Consider the following 17,512-nt stretch of genomic DNA (forward strand, 5'->3'; position numbering starts at 1 on the left):
TTTTATGTGGCAGGGACTGGGAGATGAGTCAGGGCCAAGGGAAAGATGAACAGAGCAAAGTACAGAGAGATCCTTGATGAAAACCTGCTCCAGAGCAGTCAGTGCCTCAGACTGGGGCAAAGGCTCAACTTCCAAAAGCACTCTGAATGTCCTTGAGTGGCCCAGCCAGAGCCCAGACTTGAACCCAAACAAACATCTCTGGAGAGACTTGAAAATAGCTGTGCAGCAACGCTCCCCATCCAACCGAACAGAGAAGAATGGGAGAAACGCCAAACACAGGTTTGCTAAGCTTGTAGCATCATACCCAAGAAGACTCGAGGCTGTAATCGCTGCCAAAGGTGCTTCAATAAAGTACTGAGTAAAGGGTCTGAATACTTATGTAAATGTAATATTTCAGTTTTGTAATTTTAATAAATTAGCAAATTCATAACCTGTTTTAGTTTTGTCATTATGGGGGTGTTGTGTGTAGATTGATGAGGGAATCAAACTGTTTAATACATTTCACAATAAGGCTGTAACCTAACAAAACGTGGAAAAAGTCAAGGGGTCTGAATACATTCCAAAGGCAGTCTCTCTCATAGTAGTTGATGAGAGTTCCTCTTTCAAACAATCCCCTTTACACAGCTAATAGCTAGCTAGCTAACGTTAGCCAAAGCAAGCTAGGTAGCTACTGATCGTGCAAACAAAAGTAACAGTACATATGAAGATGAAACATGATCAGGCCTCTTGTACATCTTACTGTAGAAATGATTGTTGAAAACAAGTCAAGGCTGGAATTGTTGCTGTTAAAATACAAGTAATAATGTTTATAAACAAATAAATAAAATACCCATAAAGCTTTTGTTTGTTTTTCCCCATTAAAAACATTAACATTGTCTAATTTGGAACTGTTGCTGTTAAAATCATTTTTCATTCTGAACTGGAATTAACTGATTGAAGCAAGATGCTTTTTGAGGCAAACATACACAGTTCTAGGTTTCATCTACAGCATGAAACACACAGTTCAAATGAGAGGTGTGCGATTGGTTGAAGTTGTCAACAAGGGCTCAGTTTGACAGTGCAACCCTTGAGGTCATGCTCAGCACAGCATCGAGTCTGTGTACTTATTTTTTAATTACGCCAGAGCTGAGAACTGACTTGCATAGGTATGTGGTGCCAAACAGGATCAGAACATCTACTGCTTTCTCAGCCAGGCAGGAGACCGCTTCCTGATGCAGATGAGCAACCCTGGCAGACAAGTTTATTGCAAAGAAGACTAGCCTGCTCAAAACAGTGAACAAAATCCGGGAGTTGCCCCCCTCTGCGCAAAACATACCAGAGGAGCTGTACTCCACATCAATGATGGAAAGTGGTAAAGCAACTCACGGTGTACAGATGTAAAAGAAATAAGAGTGTTTGCATCCTCAGCAACATGCATCCCACTGGATCTAGAATGTGAGCTTCGTGAGCCACCAAGCAGGCCACCAAGGTAGCAGGTCCTGCTCTCCCTCTTCCCAAAGCACCACAACTACCCACACGGGAAAAATAAGACAATTTCAAGTCTGCAGGTGCACATGAAACAAAGCCCATGAAAACTGTGTGCAGTGCAATCGATTTGTTTGTTGGGCTTGCTCATGCAAAGCCCCAAAGCTGTGCAGCCTGTGGACCCAAAGTATTAAGAGAAGACGCGATTAATTCAAGTGTAAAGTCACGGGGATAAGGGCACAATACAGTCAACAAATTACTGTTTTTATATCTTGTCATTAATATATTTCCACAAATATTTCTTTATGAAATTAATCCTTTACAATTGTTCATGCACTGGTGCTTGTGTTTATGATTACAGCAAATAATTTCACCTGCCCACCTGGCTGGTATTATCGTCATAATCATCTTCTGTTTCTACTTTGTCAAAAGAAGCTGTAACTGGACTTAATAATTATAATTATTACTAATCTACAAAAAAAATTATCAAATGGATTACACCAAAGTCCTAGGACTTTGTAGAATTATACAAAACATATCCTTGACAAAGTCATTTTAATTAAGTCATATTAAGTCATTTTAATTAAGTCATATTAATTCATCCTTTACAAACGTGCATAAACAATTTATCAAGCATGTTTACGCACCTTGCGGGTTGATATGCATCTGAAGCATATGCTAAATGGGACGCGAGACAACATTCTCTAGCGGGTACTAATATGCTGAAAGGCAAGGCGGTTCTAGTGTTAAGTAGCCAACGCATTTGCATGACATATCTGAACTGCCCTTATCGGTGACTGCTGCGGACATTTTCAAATGGCAGGGTAAGATGCACTTGGTCCTGGTGGACTCTTTCAGGCTGGTTTGAACTGGACTACCTGACATATGAGGAGCACCACTGTGATTGGATAACTGAAGAGGCACTTCGCTGTCCATGGGATACCCCATCGTATAATAGCAGACAACGCTACCCTGTTTGTGTGTGGGACATTTCAGGATTTTGCCTCAGCATGGGATTTTGAACACATGCTGAGCAGCCCCCACTATCCTCAGTCTAACGGGTTGGTGGCTATACTCTCAGCAAAATACATTGGAAAAGTGTCAGAGACAAGTACAATATCCAGATTGAGTGGCTGTGTGTACGCAACCTTCCCTGAGAAGGCTTGCCATCTCCTGCGCGGAGACTGTTTTCCAGGAGGACTAGAAAAATGCTTCCCACAACTAGAGAGGCTCTGACAACAGAATGAGGGGAAAAATACACATTGACCGAAGTGCAGGGCAGCTCAGTCCATTGGAGCCTGGACAAAATGTCAGGATGCAGATACCCCCGTGGCTTTGTTAGGTTAGCTGTTGTGCGTGAAGTTGCCTCACAAACAGCGCCCATTGCTGTTGCAAGAACTGGCCCCTAATTCAAAACTGTGGGAAGGAAGAGTCCACGGGAAAGTGAAGGAAAAGAAACTTGTCCCCACTGCCCCTGGAGTTGTTTCTGAAACAGTTTCACCTGGGCCAGCTCTCCAGCCGAAGAGTGACAAGTATGAAATGTATGAAATGCAGAGGGTAAAATAAACATTGGGCATTTGTACATCAACAGTAATGTTGTCAGACTCCCTTATTCACCTGCATGCTACAATAGCACCAAAGCTGTTCTGCAATATTCATCAAATAGGTAGATTCTCAGTCTTGATCAGCATAGTACGCTGTTGTTTTCAGAAAGAAAGAAAAACTGCATCAACTCTGCTGCTTTGTTCCTACAGCTGCTGAAAAAGAGAACGTACTCTGACTTGGAAGTAGCTCTGGATCAGAGAGTCTGCAGGTTGAATGGATGCAGCTGCCTCCCTGGAGGACTGCCTATGGGATGCACACAGACCACTGCTGAGAGGTGGGGGGAGGGAGTGGGCTACCTGCACGACTGTGACAGCAGTATCAGCCCCCATTAGCTTTCCTAACAGACTACAGTATCTCACATGGCAGCTGGACACCCCCTTAGCAGGTAGTTCAGTGGCATACACTATGGGGAATGGACTAGTCCCCACAGGCCAGTTGGTTCCAATCCCAGGTGGGGGGAATAGCCAACAGAAGTTATTACTTTGGCCCTGGACTACAGCTGGGCTATTTGACTAGACGCATAAATAACAAGCTCGAAATAAATTGGTTATAGGAGTTGGGTAAATAGCCTTGGTCATATCTATTCAAATATTGTATTTGGTAGGCCACTATATGATAATAGCAATGTTGGGGAAGAGAAAATTACTAGTCCCTTGCTAATAAAATCAAAGCATTTTACTCTGGCTGGCAACCAAGTAGCCAAGTAACCAGTCTCAAGAAAAATTACAATTATTGGCTGGTGAAGGCTGAAAACATAAATAGGTGAATTATCATTTACTTTATTTTATCTGGCTTTTGGCGATGCAGCTTTTTTGGTTGTCCAGTTTGGGATTCTGGGAGGCATGTGTGTTTCATTGATTGTTTTGAAGATGGAGCACTCACCCTAAAAAGGGATTCTCCAAAGCAGCACACCCGCTTCCCAGTATCAAAATATATATAGCAATCATCATGGTTCAATTCCAGTCAACTGTTAACTATAATAAAGTCTCCAAGTATTGGATAACAGCAGAATAAACCCTATTCTTTGTGGATTCTGACTACAGTAAACATCCCTGCTTTTTAAAGATGCCAAAATTGTCAGAAAGATACATGATTCAGTCTATATAACTTGTCAAGGGTATGTGTGACACTTTACTATTATGATGGGATAATAAGTACACCGCAAACACTAGAAAAAGTTTAGAGGCAGTAAATCTTAGGATATGGACTTCAACCATATATCCACCGGTGCAAAAGAGCCAAAACAAGTAAAGCAGTCAACCTCAGAACCCTGATTGAATTAGTGCGAGAATGCATAAGAGATCGAGTGGAGAACATGGAACAAATTACACAATCACGTGCTGGTTAAGTGGGAAACAAAGCATTGTAAAATAATCAAGGGGGTTGCGGGGGCATGCGTGCTGCTGTACTGCATTGTCATCTCTAGAAAACGACTTTGAATACTGAGAAACAGAAACATTATTGAACACCGATATCATTTGAAACCGTCAATATTGACGTCTCGTGCACATGAACTACGGGTTCAATCCGCAGAATATGTATTTTACAAGTGGCAGAGTAATGTGATGGACTGTCAGATTCCTGTACTAGTTCATATGTTTTCATAAGCGTGAGCGCTGTACCCTACTTATGTCATCATACCTTTGTTGTGACAATGCATATGCAGTCCATCCTTCCGTATCAGGAGGTTTTGCCGTGTGGGTATCAACATTTCATTTCACACTCTTCTGCGCTCGGGACAGGACAGTTTCCTCACAGATATTTCGAACACACACAGAGGGTGCAGCTCACTCTAGCATTGCCCCTTTTTCCATGAGTTATTGCAAATATCCATACGTCGAGTGGAACTATAATTTGATTAAATCCTCTCCTCTCGAGAGGATTGTATAGTGCACGAGGAGAGCTACAGCACACAGCCCATGAACGCGCCCCGCTGAGGACCACACCACCTCCAATCCAGAGACATGGGCAATTATGCCAGCGTAGCTTGCTTAACCCTTTCACTGCTGCTGACCCACTGCAGATACAGCTGCCTATAACATTGTCCTTTTAAATCGATATTACCTTGAAAGAAAAGAGTAACTCACTCCGGTCTTGCTAGTATCACCGTTTATTAAAGCTTACGCGTCAGCCTCTTGACCTGTGTCAGATTGTTTTGAATACGATGTTACCAACATAAGAGAGCAGTTTACTAGTTTGTGAGGCGTTGCTCCAACTTCCATGTGCACGTGCGTTATTCAGCACCATGGACAGATGTTTTTGACCACAGTCCAGCTAGCCAAGAATTCACTTCTAAAACTTTTTACAAATTTGAGTTCGTTATAAATGCCTTTAGAGACAAAGAATATACATTTGTAAAAAGCCTCATCTTTTGGTGACATTTCATGGCTACTGTCCAGCGAACAGCAGTAGGACAACTCAACTAGGACTGTCATGACGACATAGACTAATTACAAAGTGACTTGACTTAATGTACATGAGTATTGGCTACTTAAATTCAATTATCAACCTCTAACAAACATGTCTATCAGGAAAGTAAATCCTTGGAAAGGTTTGTAATAAGAACAAGGGTACTTCCACAAATAAAGTGCCTTTCACATCCCTCAGACATTATGCAGGGGTTTTTCTAGATCAAAAAGGGGCTTAGATGGTGGGCGTGGCAGAGTGTGGCAATGGCCACAGAACAAAATGGTACATCATACATCAGTTGGGGGAAAGATGGGAAAGTTATGCTTATTTTAAATGTGACAAACTTGTTATTCCACCTTGTAGACAAGTACCTGAAAATCCCCTTAAAGTTTAACACTTGCGAGAGCACTTTTTTGAGAATGCCAATTTAGCATTGTTCACACCCTCTTAAGCCTTAGCCCCACTCTTCTCTAAGAAATCATGTGAGGCCATTTTCGAAACAATGCTTAAGGTGTAGTAAACAAATGGTGAAGTAGTAGCCTACATTAAAGAAAATCTCCAGGTAAAAACACACTTTAGCTAGTCCTTGGCCTATATTTTTTTACATTTTATTTACTTAACCTTTAACTAGGCAAGTCAATAAAGAACAAATTCTTAGACCTTCTCCCTCGCTCATCAAGGGCAGTCAGGTCTGGAGTGATATATCTGTTCTACCTCACCTCGCTCATCAACTCATTCTTGACGGCTGGCTAAGTCCCTTCCGTCTTCAAGGAGAGCGAGAGTTGCACCCCTTCTCAAAAAACCTACACTCGATCCCTCCGATGTCGTCAACTACAGACCAGTATCCCTTCTTTCTTTCCTCTCCAAAACTCTTGAGCGTGCCGTCCTTGGCCAGCTCTCTTGCTATCTCTCTCAGAATGACCTTCTTGATCCAAATCAGTCAGGTTTAAAGACTGGTCATTCAACTGAGACTGCTCTTCTGTCTCACGGAGGCTCTCCACACTGCTAAAGCTAACCCTCTCTCCTCTGCTCTCACCCTTCTAGACCTATCTGCTGCCGTTGATACTGTGAACCATCAGATCCTCCTCTCCACCCTCTCCGAGTTGGGCATCTCCGGCGCGGCTCACTCTTGGATTGCATCCTACCTGACGGGTCGCTCCTACCAGGTGGCATGGCGAGAATCCGTCTCCGCACCACGTGCTCTCACCACTGGTGTCCCCCAGGGCTCAGTTCTAGGCCCTCCTATTCTCGCTATACACCAAGTCACTTGGCTCTGTCATATCCTCACATGGTCTCTCCTATCATTGCTACGCAGACGACACACAATTCATCTTCTCCTTTCCCCCTTCTGATAACCAGGTGGCGAATTGCATCTCTGCATGTCTGGCAGACATATCAGTGTGGATGACGGATCACTACCTCAAGCTGAACATCGGCAAGACGGAGTTGCTCTTCCTCCCGGGGAGGGACTGCCCATTCCATGATCTCGCCATCATGGTTGACAACTCCATTGTGTCCTCCTCCTAGAGTGCTAAGAGCCTTGGCGTGACCCTGGACAACACCCCTGTCATTCTCCGCTAACATCAAGGCGGTGACCCGATCCTGTAGGTTCATGCTCTACAACATTCGCAGAGTACGACCCTGCCTCACACAGGAAGCGGCGCAGGTCCTAATCCAGGCACTTGTCATCTCCCGTCTGCATTACTGCAACTCGCTGTTGGCGGGGCTCGCTGCCTGTGCCATCAAACCCCTACAACTCATCCAGAACGCCGCAGCCCGTCTGGTGTTCAACCTTCCCAAGTTCTCTCACGTCACCCCGCTCCTCCGCACACTGCACTGACTTCCAGTTGAAGCTCGCATCTGCTACAAGACAATGGTGCTTGCCTACGGAGCTGTGAGGGGAACGGCACCTCCGTACCTTCAGGTTCTGATCAGTCCCTACACCCAAAGAAGGGCACTGCGCTCATCCACCTCTGGCCTGCTCGCCTCCCTACCTCTGCGGAAGCACAGTTCCCGCTCAGCCCAGTCAAAACTGTTCGCTGCTCTGGCACCCCAATGGTGGAACAAGCTCCCTCACGACGCCAGGACAGCGGAGTCAATCACCACCTTCCGGAGACACCCGAAACCCCACCTCTTTAACTTCTTGGGGCTATGTGGGATGTTAGCGTGCCACCCGTGGCGCACCCTATCAACAGCAGGTGCATTTCAAGAGCGGCAAATTTGAAACCAAATAAATGTCAAAATTCAAATTTCTCAAACATACAACTAACTTACACCCTTTGAAAGATAAACATCTCCTTAATCTAACCACGTTGTCCGATTTCAAAAAGGTTTTACGGGGAAAGCATAAAGTTAGGTTATGTTAGGAGAGTACATTGACAATAGCTGTGTGTAATGCATTGTCGATTCAAAGACAGACGTCATCAAAACCATAAAATCAGCTAAAATTATGCACTAACCTTTTACAATCTCCATCAGATGACACTCCTAGGACATTATGTTAGACAATGCATGCATTTTTAGTTCTATCAAGTTCATATTTATGTCCAAAAACAGCGTTTTACTATGGCGTTGATGTTCAGGAAATCGTTTCCCTCCAATACCGGCAGTCAAGTCATGACAACAAAATAATTAATTAATATTAGAAAACATTGGTAAAATATTATATTGTCATTCAAAGAATTATAGATTTACATCTCTTGAACGCAATGGACTTGCCAGATTTAAAATTAACCTTATTGGGAAATCACACTTTGCAATAATCTGAGCACTGCGCCCAGAAAAATACGCATTGCGATACAGACTAACCGCCATGTTGGAGAGATCTAAAATCGAAAATACTATGTAAATAATCCATTACCTTTGATTCTCTTCATCAGATGTCACTTCCAAAGAATCCCAGGTCCATAACGAATGTAGTTTTGTTCAAAAAAGCTCATCATTTATGTCCAAAAACCTCCGTGTTGTTAGCACATGATCTAAGCCAGCCGGACTTCACTTCACGAACGGAAAAAATATATTTACGTTCGTTCAAACATGTCAAACGTTGTATCACATAAATCATTAGGGCCTTTTTTAACCAGAACATGAATAAAATTCAAGGCGGACCATTGGGTTCTCTTTTAAAACGTTTCAGAATGAGAGTACCCACCATCAACTCGCGCGCAAGGTGTCTAATGGGCCATCACCGTTCCAAGGCTCTTCTTCAGTCAGATCTCAGAGTAGAAGACTCAAAACACTTTGTAAAGGCTGGGGACATCTTGTGGAAGCAATAGGAAGTGCCAAAACATTCCTCAGCCCCTTTGTTTTTCAATGGTATAGGCTTAAAGTCAATTCAACACATCAGGTATCCACTTCCTGTCAGAATCTGTCTCAGGGTTTTGCCTGCCAAATGAGTTCTGTTATACACAGACACCATTCAAACAGTTTTAGAAACTTTAGGGTGTTTTCTATCCATATATAATAAGTATATGCATATTGTAGTTACTGGGTAGGATTAGTAACCAGATTAAATCGGGTACATTTTTTTATCCAGCTGTGAAAATACTGCCCCCTATACCCTAACAGGTTAAGGAATACCTGGGATAGGATTAAGTAATCATTCTAACCCCCCCCCCAAAAAAAGATAGATGTACTATTGTAAAGTGGTTGTTCCACTGGATATCATAAGGTGAATGCACCAATTTGTAAGTCGCTCTGGATAAGAGCGTCTGCTAAATGACGTAAATGTAAATGTTTACAATGACAGCCTATCCCAGCCAAACCCTAACAATGTTGGGCCAATTGTGCGCCGCCCTATGGGACTCCCAATCACAGCAGGCTGCGATACAGCCTAGAATCTAACCAGGGTCTGTAGTGACGCCTCTAGCACTGAGATGCAGTGCCTTAGAATACGCTCGGGGCTCCCGAGTGGCGCAGTGGTCTAACATGTTGTTCTTCACATTGTCTCTGGTAAACACACTATAAATAAAATCAAGCACCCCCCAAAGATCTAGCTCAGTGGTTGGGTCTCTATTGTCTAGACCTGTTCAGATGTTCATGAACTACAATAGATGACCACATCACCCCCAGACACACCTGGCTAAGTTTATGGGTCATGTAATCGGGCTAAATATGTAGCAACCTAGCTAGCTAAACAAGTTAATGAACCAAAATCCCAGTTTGTCATACACTTACCTAGCCAGCCAACATGTATGAAATAATGCAGTATTAACCTGCAGTTAAAACTAACCAACCAGCTAGCTAACAGTAGGTTATAACTAGCAACGCAAGCAGATTTGACAAAATTAGATATAAATTATAACGTTAGCCGGAGTTAGGTACCAAGCAACAGGCTAGCTAGCCAGCTAGCTAACAGTAGGGTTTAACTAGCAATGTGAAAGGATTTCTGACAAAATCAGGTTATATTTATAACGTTAGCTGGCGTTAGCCAGCAAGCAACAAACATTATCTAGCCAGTCAGCTAACGTTAGCAATGCAAACAACTTTATAACAAAATAAGATCCAAATAATATCTGTACATGAAGCTAACGTTACTCTAACCCGTATACATGGATGGATTCTTCACGGCAGACCATAGGCCAGGGGGCAGCATTCGGAATTTTGGATGAAAAGCGTGCCCAAAGTAAACTGCCTGCTACTTAGGCCCAGAGGCTAGGATATGCATATAATTGGTAGATTTGGATAGAAAACTCTAATGTTTCCAAAACTGTTAAAATAATGTCTGAGTATAACAGAACTGATTTGGCAGGCGAAAAACCTGAGAAAAAAAAAAAACACTTCCTGGATGGATTTATCATTGTAGTTTTCTATTCAATACCATTACAGTATCCATTGACTTAGGACTCAAATTGCAGTTCCTATGCCTTCCACTAGATCTCAACAGTCTTTAGAAATTGTTTCGGGCTTGTATTCTGAAAAATGAGGGAGTAAGACCAGTCTGAATGACTGGACCCTAAAGTGTCAGCCTTTTCATGTGCGCCTTTCTTGTTTGATTATAAACATCGTTTGACATGTTTATGAACTTTACAGATACAATTTGGATTTTTGTCTGCCTGTTGACTGTTTGAGCCTGTGGATTACTGAAGAAAACAAACAAAACTGAGGTTTTTGGATATAAAGAGACTTTATCGAACAAAATGAACATTTGAGTAAATGAATGTCTTCTGAGTGCAACCATATGAAGATCAAAGGTAAGTGATTAATGTTCTCTCTATTTCTGACTTGTGTAACGATTTGTCTGCTGGGCGATGTTCTCAAATAAATCGCATGGCATGCTTTCGCTGTAAAGCCTTTTTGAAATCTGACACCGTGGTTGGATTCACAAGAAGTTAATCTTTGAAACTATTTATAACACCTGTATGTTTTCTGAATTTTTATAATGAGTATTTCTGTTTTTGAATTTGGCGCTCTGCAATTTCACTGGATGATGGCCAGGTGGGATGTTGGCCAGGTGGGACGCTAGCGCTGTAGGTCCATAATTTCTTCGACAATCTGACAGTGTTTTTGCATCCCGAAAATACATTTTATTTAGGCATTTTTTACTGTTTGGACTTAACAGTCCCGCCCAAGGATTTCAATGGCAGACAAATCCCTGATTGTGTGTACACATTGATAAAAACACAAAATTTGACAATTTAACAACTGCTCTGTCAGATAATGGCCATCCATTCGCATAACTCAATCATATGTGGTCGACGTAGTAGTCTGAGATTGGATCTAAGAAATGACTGCTTGAGTGTGGATGTGACCAAATGAGAAGTACTATATGTGGGCATGTGGGAATTCAAGTTATTTCAGATTTCTGAATATATCATGAGCTTTGCATGCGTCTCTCCCTCGTGTGGAAATGACTAAACAGACATGCTATGCTGTGGCAGTAATATAAACAAGTCAACATGTCGTCCCCCACGAATGATGCACCGCTGCCCTTGGGCTAATCAGCGTAATTTTGTAAATAACCGATGTCTATGGCAAGACGCATCATTCACACAAGTTTAATCAAAATTGAACCAGTGTCGGAGATATCGCGTGTGACTAACGTACACAGTTGATTACTATAATGCACCCCTTTGGGCCAATCAGTGTAAAATTTGTAAACGACGGATCTCTATGGCAAGATATCATTCACAAAAATCGGGGTAGTGCTGTCTGAGATATCGCATGTGATGAACGAATGTACTAACGGACGAGAAATCCACAGTCCCATCCCCGATTTCATCATGGGGCCAATAAAAGTAATTTTTGCAGTCAACTCCAAATATATAGGAGAAGTATATGGGAGAAATACACTATGACTTTGTCCTTTTGCATGAATGCAGAAAAAGATCTGTCAGGTTCAATCCATTTGCAGAGTATTCTCAGGAGAAAAGCATGTGAAGATGAAGAATACCTAACATGCCACAGACAAGATGAGAAAGGAACAGCTTTTTTTAACTCAGAAACCAGTCTGTCAGGCAGGTGATCAAATCAGATTTGTGCCTCTGCAATAATATATTTGCTCTATCTACTCTACTGACCAATCAATGACGCAAAATGCCATAACAGCAGACAGTGCACCGTTTTCGGGGTGCTATTCCGGTAGTATTTAGCCATTTGAAGTGGGGAAAAGCATACAGTTGTCAGGGCTGACCAGAGGGCCAAATGTGCTATGATAGTGAAATGCCTTTTCATGTAAAACCCAACTCATAAGAGAAAATTAAACAATCCCTAATGTGTGTCCTCAGAACTGTAGGCTACATGTACAGTGTGCAATGGACTGTCAAAGCATCGGGATGCTTGAAGCAGCAGTAGCTCAATGTGCCATACATAAACATTACATTCTAAAGTTTGTTTTATTATTAGATTAAGCATTTCAAATGTCATGGTGTGGTGTGTAAACAATGTAACATGGACTAATCTATATAAAAAAGGTTTTTCCATTCTTGAAATAGGAACCAAAAAATATTAACACCTTCATATGTGTTTGAATGCTAACATCCGTTTGGATATCTGGACATTCGGTTAACCGTGCCCATCCCGCTCAAAGCAGTTCAGGCCTGAACGAGCAGCAGCCGGAGAGGAACACTGAGTTACCTATTAAAAATGCAGAGCGCTCTCTACCAACATCTGTATGTATGGTGGACCATGAGGCGCATACGTCAGAGAGCAGGGGTCAAAACATCCTTGGTGTATATTACACAATGTTTCAGACTAAAACTCTAGTGATAGATGACATGGCTATAAGATGTCACTCAGAAGGAACCTCCTGGTAGATAAGGCACAGTATGTCCTGAAAGAGGGCAGGGGGAGAAGAGACAGCTTGGCAGAATAGTACTGTGCCTTGAAATGCAGCACACTGATAAATATTTGATGTTTGTAGGATTCTGTGAATAGTGTGCCTCCATTTTCAAAGCAGGGTGCAGCCCCCATGGTGCTCCTTGTAAAACCACTGAGGCCGACAAGACCTGAAATTCCTTCAGAGAGAAGCGGTCTTCAAAGCAAAGGTAGAAATGTGGAAAAATATAGGAGCTATCGCCACGCTGTGATCTGTGTGTTGTCAATGGAGTGTAGCTAAGAAAGGGAGAGAAAGCGGCCATCTGAAATAGTGCCAAAGGTCCAGATTCGATGAGTAAATCTAAAGCTGGTCACACAGGTAAAAGTTTTACTTCCCTTATTCACTGTAATCGCGATAAATAATTTATATCTTGCAGACGTACACACCAAGATAAAAGATGAAGTTGAAATTCATTTGAAAAGGGCTTCTCAAAGCAAAGCATGATGGTGCAAAAACTTTAAAAAACACTAACCCAAAACAAATATTTCTGAAACCCCAAAACTGCACACACCACTAAGAATCACTTGTCCAACATACACGTCAGTGCTGGGAAATCTGGTCCAAAAAGCAGTGTCAACGAACTTTTGGTTCTACAGTACCTTCTGAAAGTATTCACACCCCTTGACTTAATCCACAATTCTGTTGTGTTACAGCTAGAAAATGTTTTCACACATGTACACACAATACTGCATAATGACGAATGTATTGTAAATTAAAGACAGAAATCTCACCCGAGTCAATACATGTTAGAATCAAATTGTGCAGCGATTACAGCTGTGTGCCTGTCTGGGTAAGTCGAAGAGCTTTGCTCACCTGGATTGAACTAGTCACATAAATTGCATGGACTCCCTGTGTGCAATAGTGTTCAACATGATTTTTTAATGACTACTTCATCTCTGTACCCCACGCATCCAATTATCTGTAAGGTCCCACAGTCAAGCAGTGCATTTGAAACACAGATTCAAACAAAGACCAGAGGTTTTCCAATGCCTCACAAAAAGGGCACCTACTGGTAGATTCCAGGCACGACATTAACGCTCATCAGCTCGCAAGTTAAAAAAAATTGTCAGACAAGAATATAGATTTAAGTTTGTCTGAATGGAAAAGTAAAAGAAAAATCACAACTAGGCTACTCCGATCTGAATTGGATCAGAGTCCACCGAATGCAATGTGTTGGACTGTCCTCCCAATCTCTGCAGAGCACATCGGAGTAGAATTATTGTAAGCCTGCATTGACGGGCACAAGCGGTCTTTCAATCATGCAGTCACAATATGTTTTCTTTTATCAAAGCGAGTTGCATGTGAACATCTGTTGATATTCATTGCTAGTTAGTGAGTTATTTGCGCAGTTATAGCAAATTTAGGGACAGCAATAAATCCTGGAAAAGTCATGGTGTGTGCGCGCATCACCTGCGTGTGACAGTGGGCTGTAGCCAGAGGGGGGGAGAGAGGAGAGAGGTGCACAGCAAGTAAAATAATTATACAGAACAGACTAACTGCATAGCCAATTCAAAATCAGTGTAGTTTCGCTGGTTCTCTCCATAGTTAACTATTAGCATAGCATATGTTAATGTCGTGTGATGAAACCAATGCTGAATACTATGGTTGTAAAAACAGTCTCAAATGCTCAAAATAGGCTAGGATTTTCCTCTATTCAATACCGGCCATGTATTTCCGACAAAGTAAAAATATATATTCTTAGAAGAGCCTAATTGACAAGTAACTCCTATGCTGTCGAGTTCTCTCCTGAACACTGAATATTCTAACTTTAAACATCTTAGTTGGCTACCTAACCCACTATCCATTTGATCCCTGGTTCATTGAATGGAGAACTTATTTTAAAAATACAACGTATTTGGTCTTAATTGTAATGTTGCAGGGTGGTCAACCATCCTCCGGGATCTCCAGGAGAGTGACTGAGTGAGCAGGCTTTTGCGCCAGCCGTGCTCGAACACACCATATTGTAAAAAAAAAAAATCTGCTCAACAGGACCTTGATATGCTGACTCTGGTGTGTTTGAGCAGGGTTTGGATCAAAAGCTTGCACACCCAGTAGCTCTCAAGATGTTGGGGGTGACAGGCTACTGTTTAAAACACAAGTGGTCTATCAGTGTAGTAATTTACTTTGTAGGGGGTTAAGTGCCTTGCTCAAGACCACCACAGCAGGCAATAATGTATAATACATGGGATCAGAGACAAGCAGCCTTCCATTGTCAAAACCAGTGATAATAAGGAATATTATTTTGTGAACTGGTTCCTTTTAGGCCCATGGTGACGTAAACTTTCGGTCAAGTAAAAAAAAGTCTGAACTACTTATCCAAAGGACAAGTGACTAAAAAAGTTGATGTCAAGCCGTGAGGAAAAAAGCAGAACTTGAATTACCCTTTGAGCATGGTGAAGCTATTAATTACCCTCTTACCTCTATGCTGGTGCTAAGGCTTGGCAGAGTGTCTGAGGTCACCGTTGTGCTTTGGAGGCTAGAGAAATCCCACAGGTTGACCGGCGGCATGGGCTCCGACGTCTTCGGGGACTCCACACATTTCTGATTATCCAATAAGGTCACTTCGTAAAATTCCTGGATATCTGCAGCAAGACAGGAGAGACAGTTTAGTTCCATTTATTTAGTTTGCTTATTTGGACAGAAAAAAAGAGCATTCAAAACAAAGTTGTTTTTAAACATATAGGGAAAAAAGGACAAATGTGTGATGCGTTTATGCTGGCATTCATTACTCCCTGTTAGTCTGTAGTACTCCATTACATTCCTCTTGTGTTATTCTGCATCACATCAACTTTTTGGGTCATTACAACTCACAACAGCCATGTCTTCAGTAACATGGCAACTCAACGAGAGAGAGACCATGTGCTACCAAATACACCCAGCTAGAGAACTAATACATCAATATACTGGTGTAATAAACTGATAGCTGAATTTAATTATTGGGAAGCAGGATCTGAGTTGGCTGGGGTCAGCAGTCAGTTTAAAATGATGATCTCCAGGAACATCCGCCAGGAATCCTGCCATAGCTGTAGGCATATTCAGACTGACGTTCTGAGGAAAGGAACTGACATGATTACCCGTCCTAAACAGGGAGTTGATTACCAGTGTTGGTGTATGTTATAAATAGTTACGTAAACTGGAATGAACCACCCAAGATAGACATGGTAGTTGCAGTGAGCTTGGAAGGGGAGGAGGGGCTGTAAAGGACATGCACAGCTGTCACAACTTTCATCGGGTTACACTCGAGCTTGGCACAGAGGTCAGTTACTTATTCTTGTCTGAGCAACAACTGGACTTGGCAAGAGAGACTACCCTGTGTAAAATTCTCTGTGTGCCTTCCATGACAAACATTTAAGAAGCTATACAAATCTCATGTAGGGCTGTTGCGGTGACCGTATTACCTCCACACCGGCAGTCACGAGTCATAAAGGCAGTCAAATTCCACATAAACCATTTAGTCACCGTAATTAAGCTTCTCCAAGCTCTGATGCTGCTGCTGGTCATTACTAGCTTACCAAACTCAACAATAAAATAATTACATGCATAATTTCATCTGCAGTCACTTTTGATAATGGTGTTTCCGCTAATGGAACATTCATGCTTATAGCCTACTGCCATGTGCACATTGCTGCGCTTATGTGAAATAGCCTAATAGTTTATCAACAATTTAAGCAAAACGTTCTGATCTGTTGCGTCAGCCACATAAAAAATGTAATGCTAGTGATTGTATTAATTTGGAATCTATCGCATCCCACAACTGTTGTAGACAGTTTGGAATATTTCTCGCACAGAATAGGTCGACTTTTGTACTGTAGGGGATAGTAGATTGACATAGGCTAGTGCTTTTGATGTTCATTAGGCCTACTCATCATGTTGGCTGATGAAAAATGTGGACAGTTCTTCCAATATGCACCTCGGAATTGGGTAAGAAGGTCCCCGATGTGTCTGTCTTAACTTGTTGCCTGTGATAAAGACCCGATCATGTGATGGAGAGCTGAGTGAGTGAGAGACGCTTCAGATTGTGCAGCACACTCAGGGAGAAGGGCACAACGTAGCACTCCGGGTCGCAAAAAGCAAGGATTTTTTTTTAGAGTGCATTACGGGGATGCCACCGTGAAATTCGAGGCATTATCAACTGCTTGTCAAATTGTGAATGAGAGACTATTGGCGTGAGTACAGCCTGCACAATTTTTTTTTTTAGAGATTTATGACATTTACATGGATTTATCAAGACTTTTTAAAATGGCTTGTAGGCTGTGTGTGGAAGCCAGGAGAAGCTAAATGTTTTTGTTAATTAACGGTCAATTACTGTGAGACCGACAGTTATTTGCTTGACAATCACCGGCTGACGAAATGTGACCACCACAGCCCTAATCTCTTCACATGAATAAACTGCTTATTTGAAAAATGCACTAAACCAAGTCTGTGGAATTGATCTTGAGATCTAGGCGTAACAGTAAGTAGCCTAACTCATTTCAGTTTAGTGTTTATTTTTCATACAATCATTGCAGAAAGCAATAAAAGGCCTAGGACTACATTTTTAGCAACTTCAGCATCTTTGTTTTTGATTAATTTGTTACTTTTGACCCCTTTTCATAATATCCATTTCGTAGTTACAGTCTTGTCAAGTCGCTGCAACTCCTGTACGGACTTGGGAGAGGCGAAGGTCGAGAGCCACGCGTCCCCCGAAACACGACCATTGCTTAACCTGGAAGCAAGCCG

General features: G+C 42.1%; 1 protein-coding gene across 17 annotated transcripts in view; it reads right to left on the minus strand.

Moving 5' to 3' along the window:
• LOC115156587 (disks large homolog 1) overlaps nucleotides 1-17,512 on the minus strand; it is a 285,164-nt gene that overhangs the window by 235,972 nt on the left and 31,680 nt on the right. For all 17 annotated transcript variants that reach the window (XM_029704079.1, XM_029704077.1, XM_029704076.1 and 14 more), the window contains exon 3: nucleotides 15,212-15,375. In XM_029704079.1, coding sequence (XP_029559939.1) covers nucleotides 15,212-15,375 — 164 coding nt within the window. The remainder of the gene's footprint in view (nucleotides 1-15,211; nucleotides 15,376-17,512) is intronic.

The sequence above is a fragment of the Salmo trutta genome, chromosome 21 (assembly GCF_901001165.1).
Source record: "Salmo trutta chromosome 21, fSalTru1.1, whole genome shotgun sequence".
Classification (NCBI taxonomy): domain Eukaryota; kingdom Metazoa; phylum Chordata; class Actinopteri; order Salmoniformes; family Salmonidae; genus Salmo; species Salmo trutta.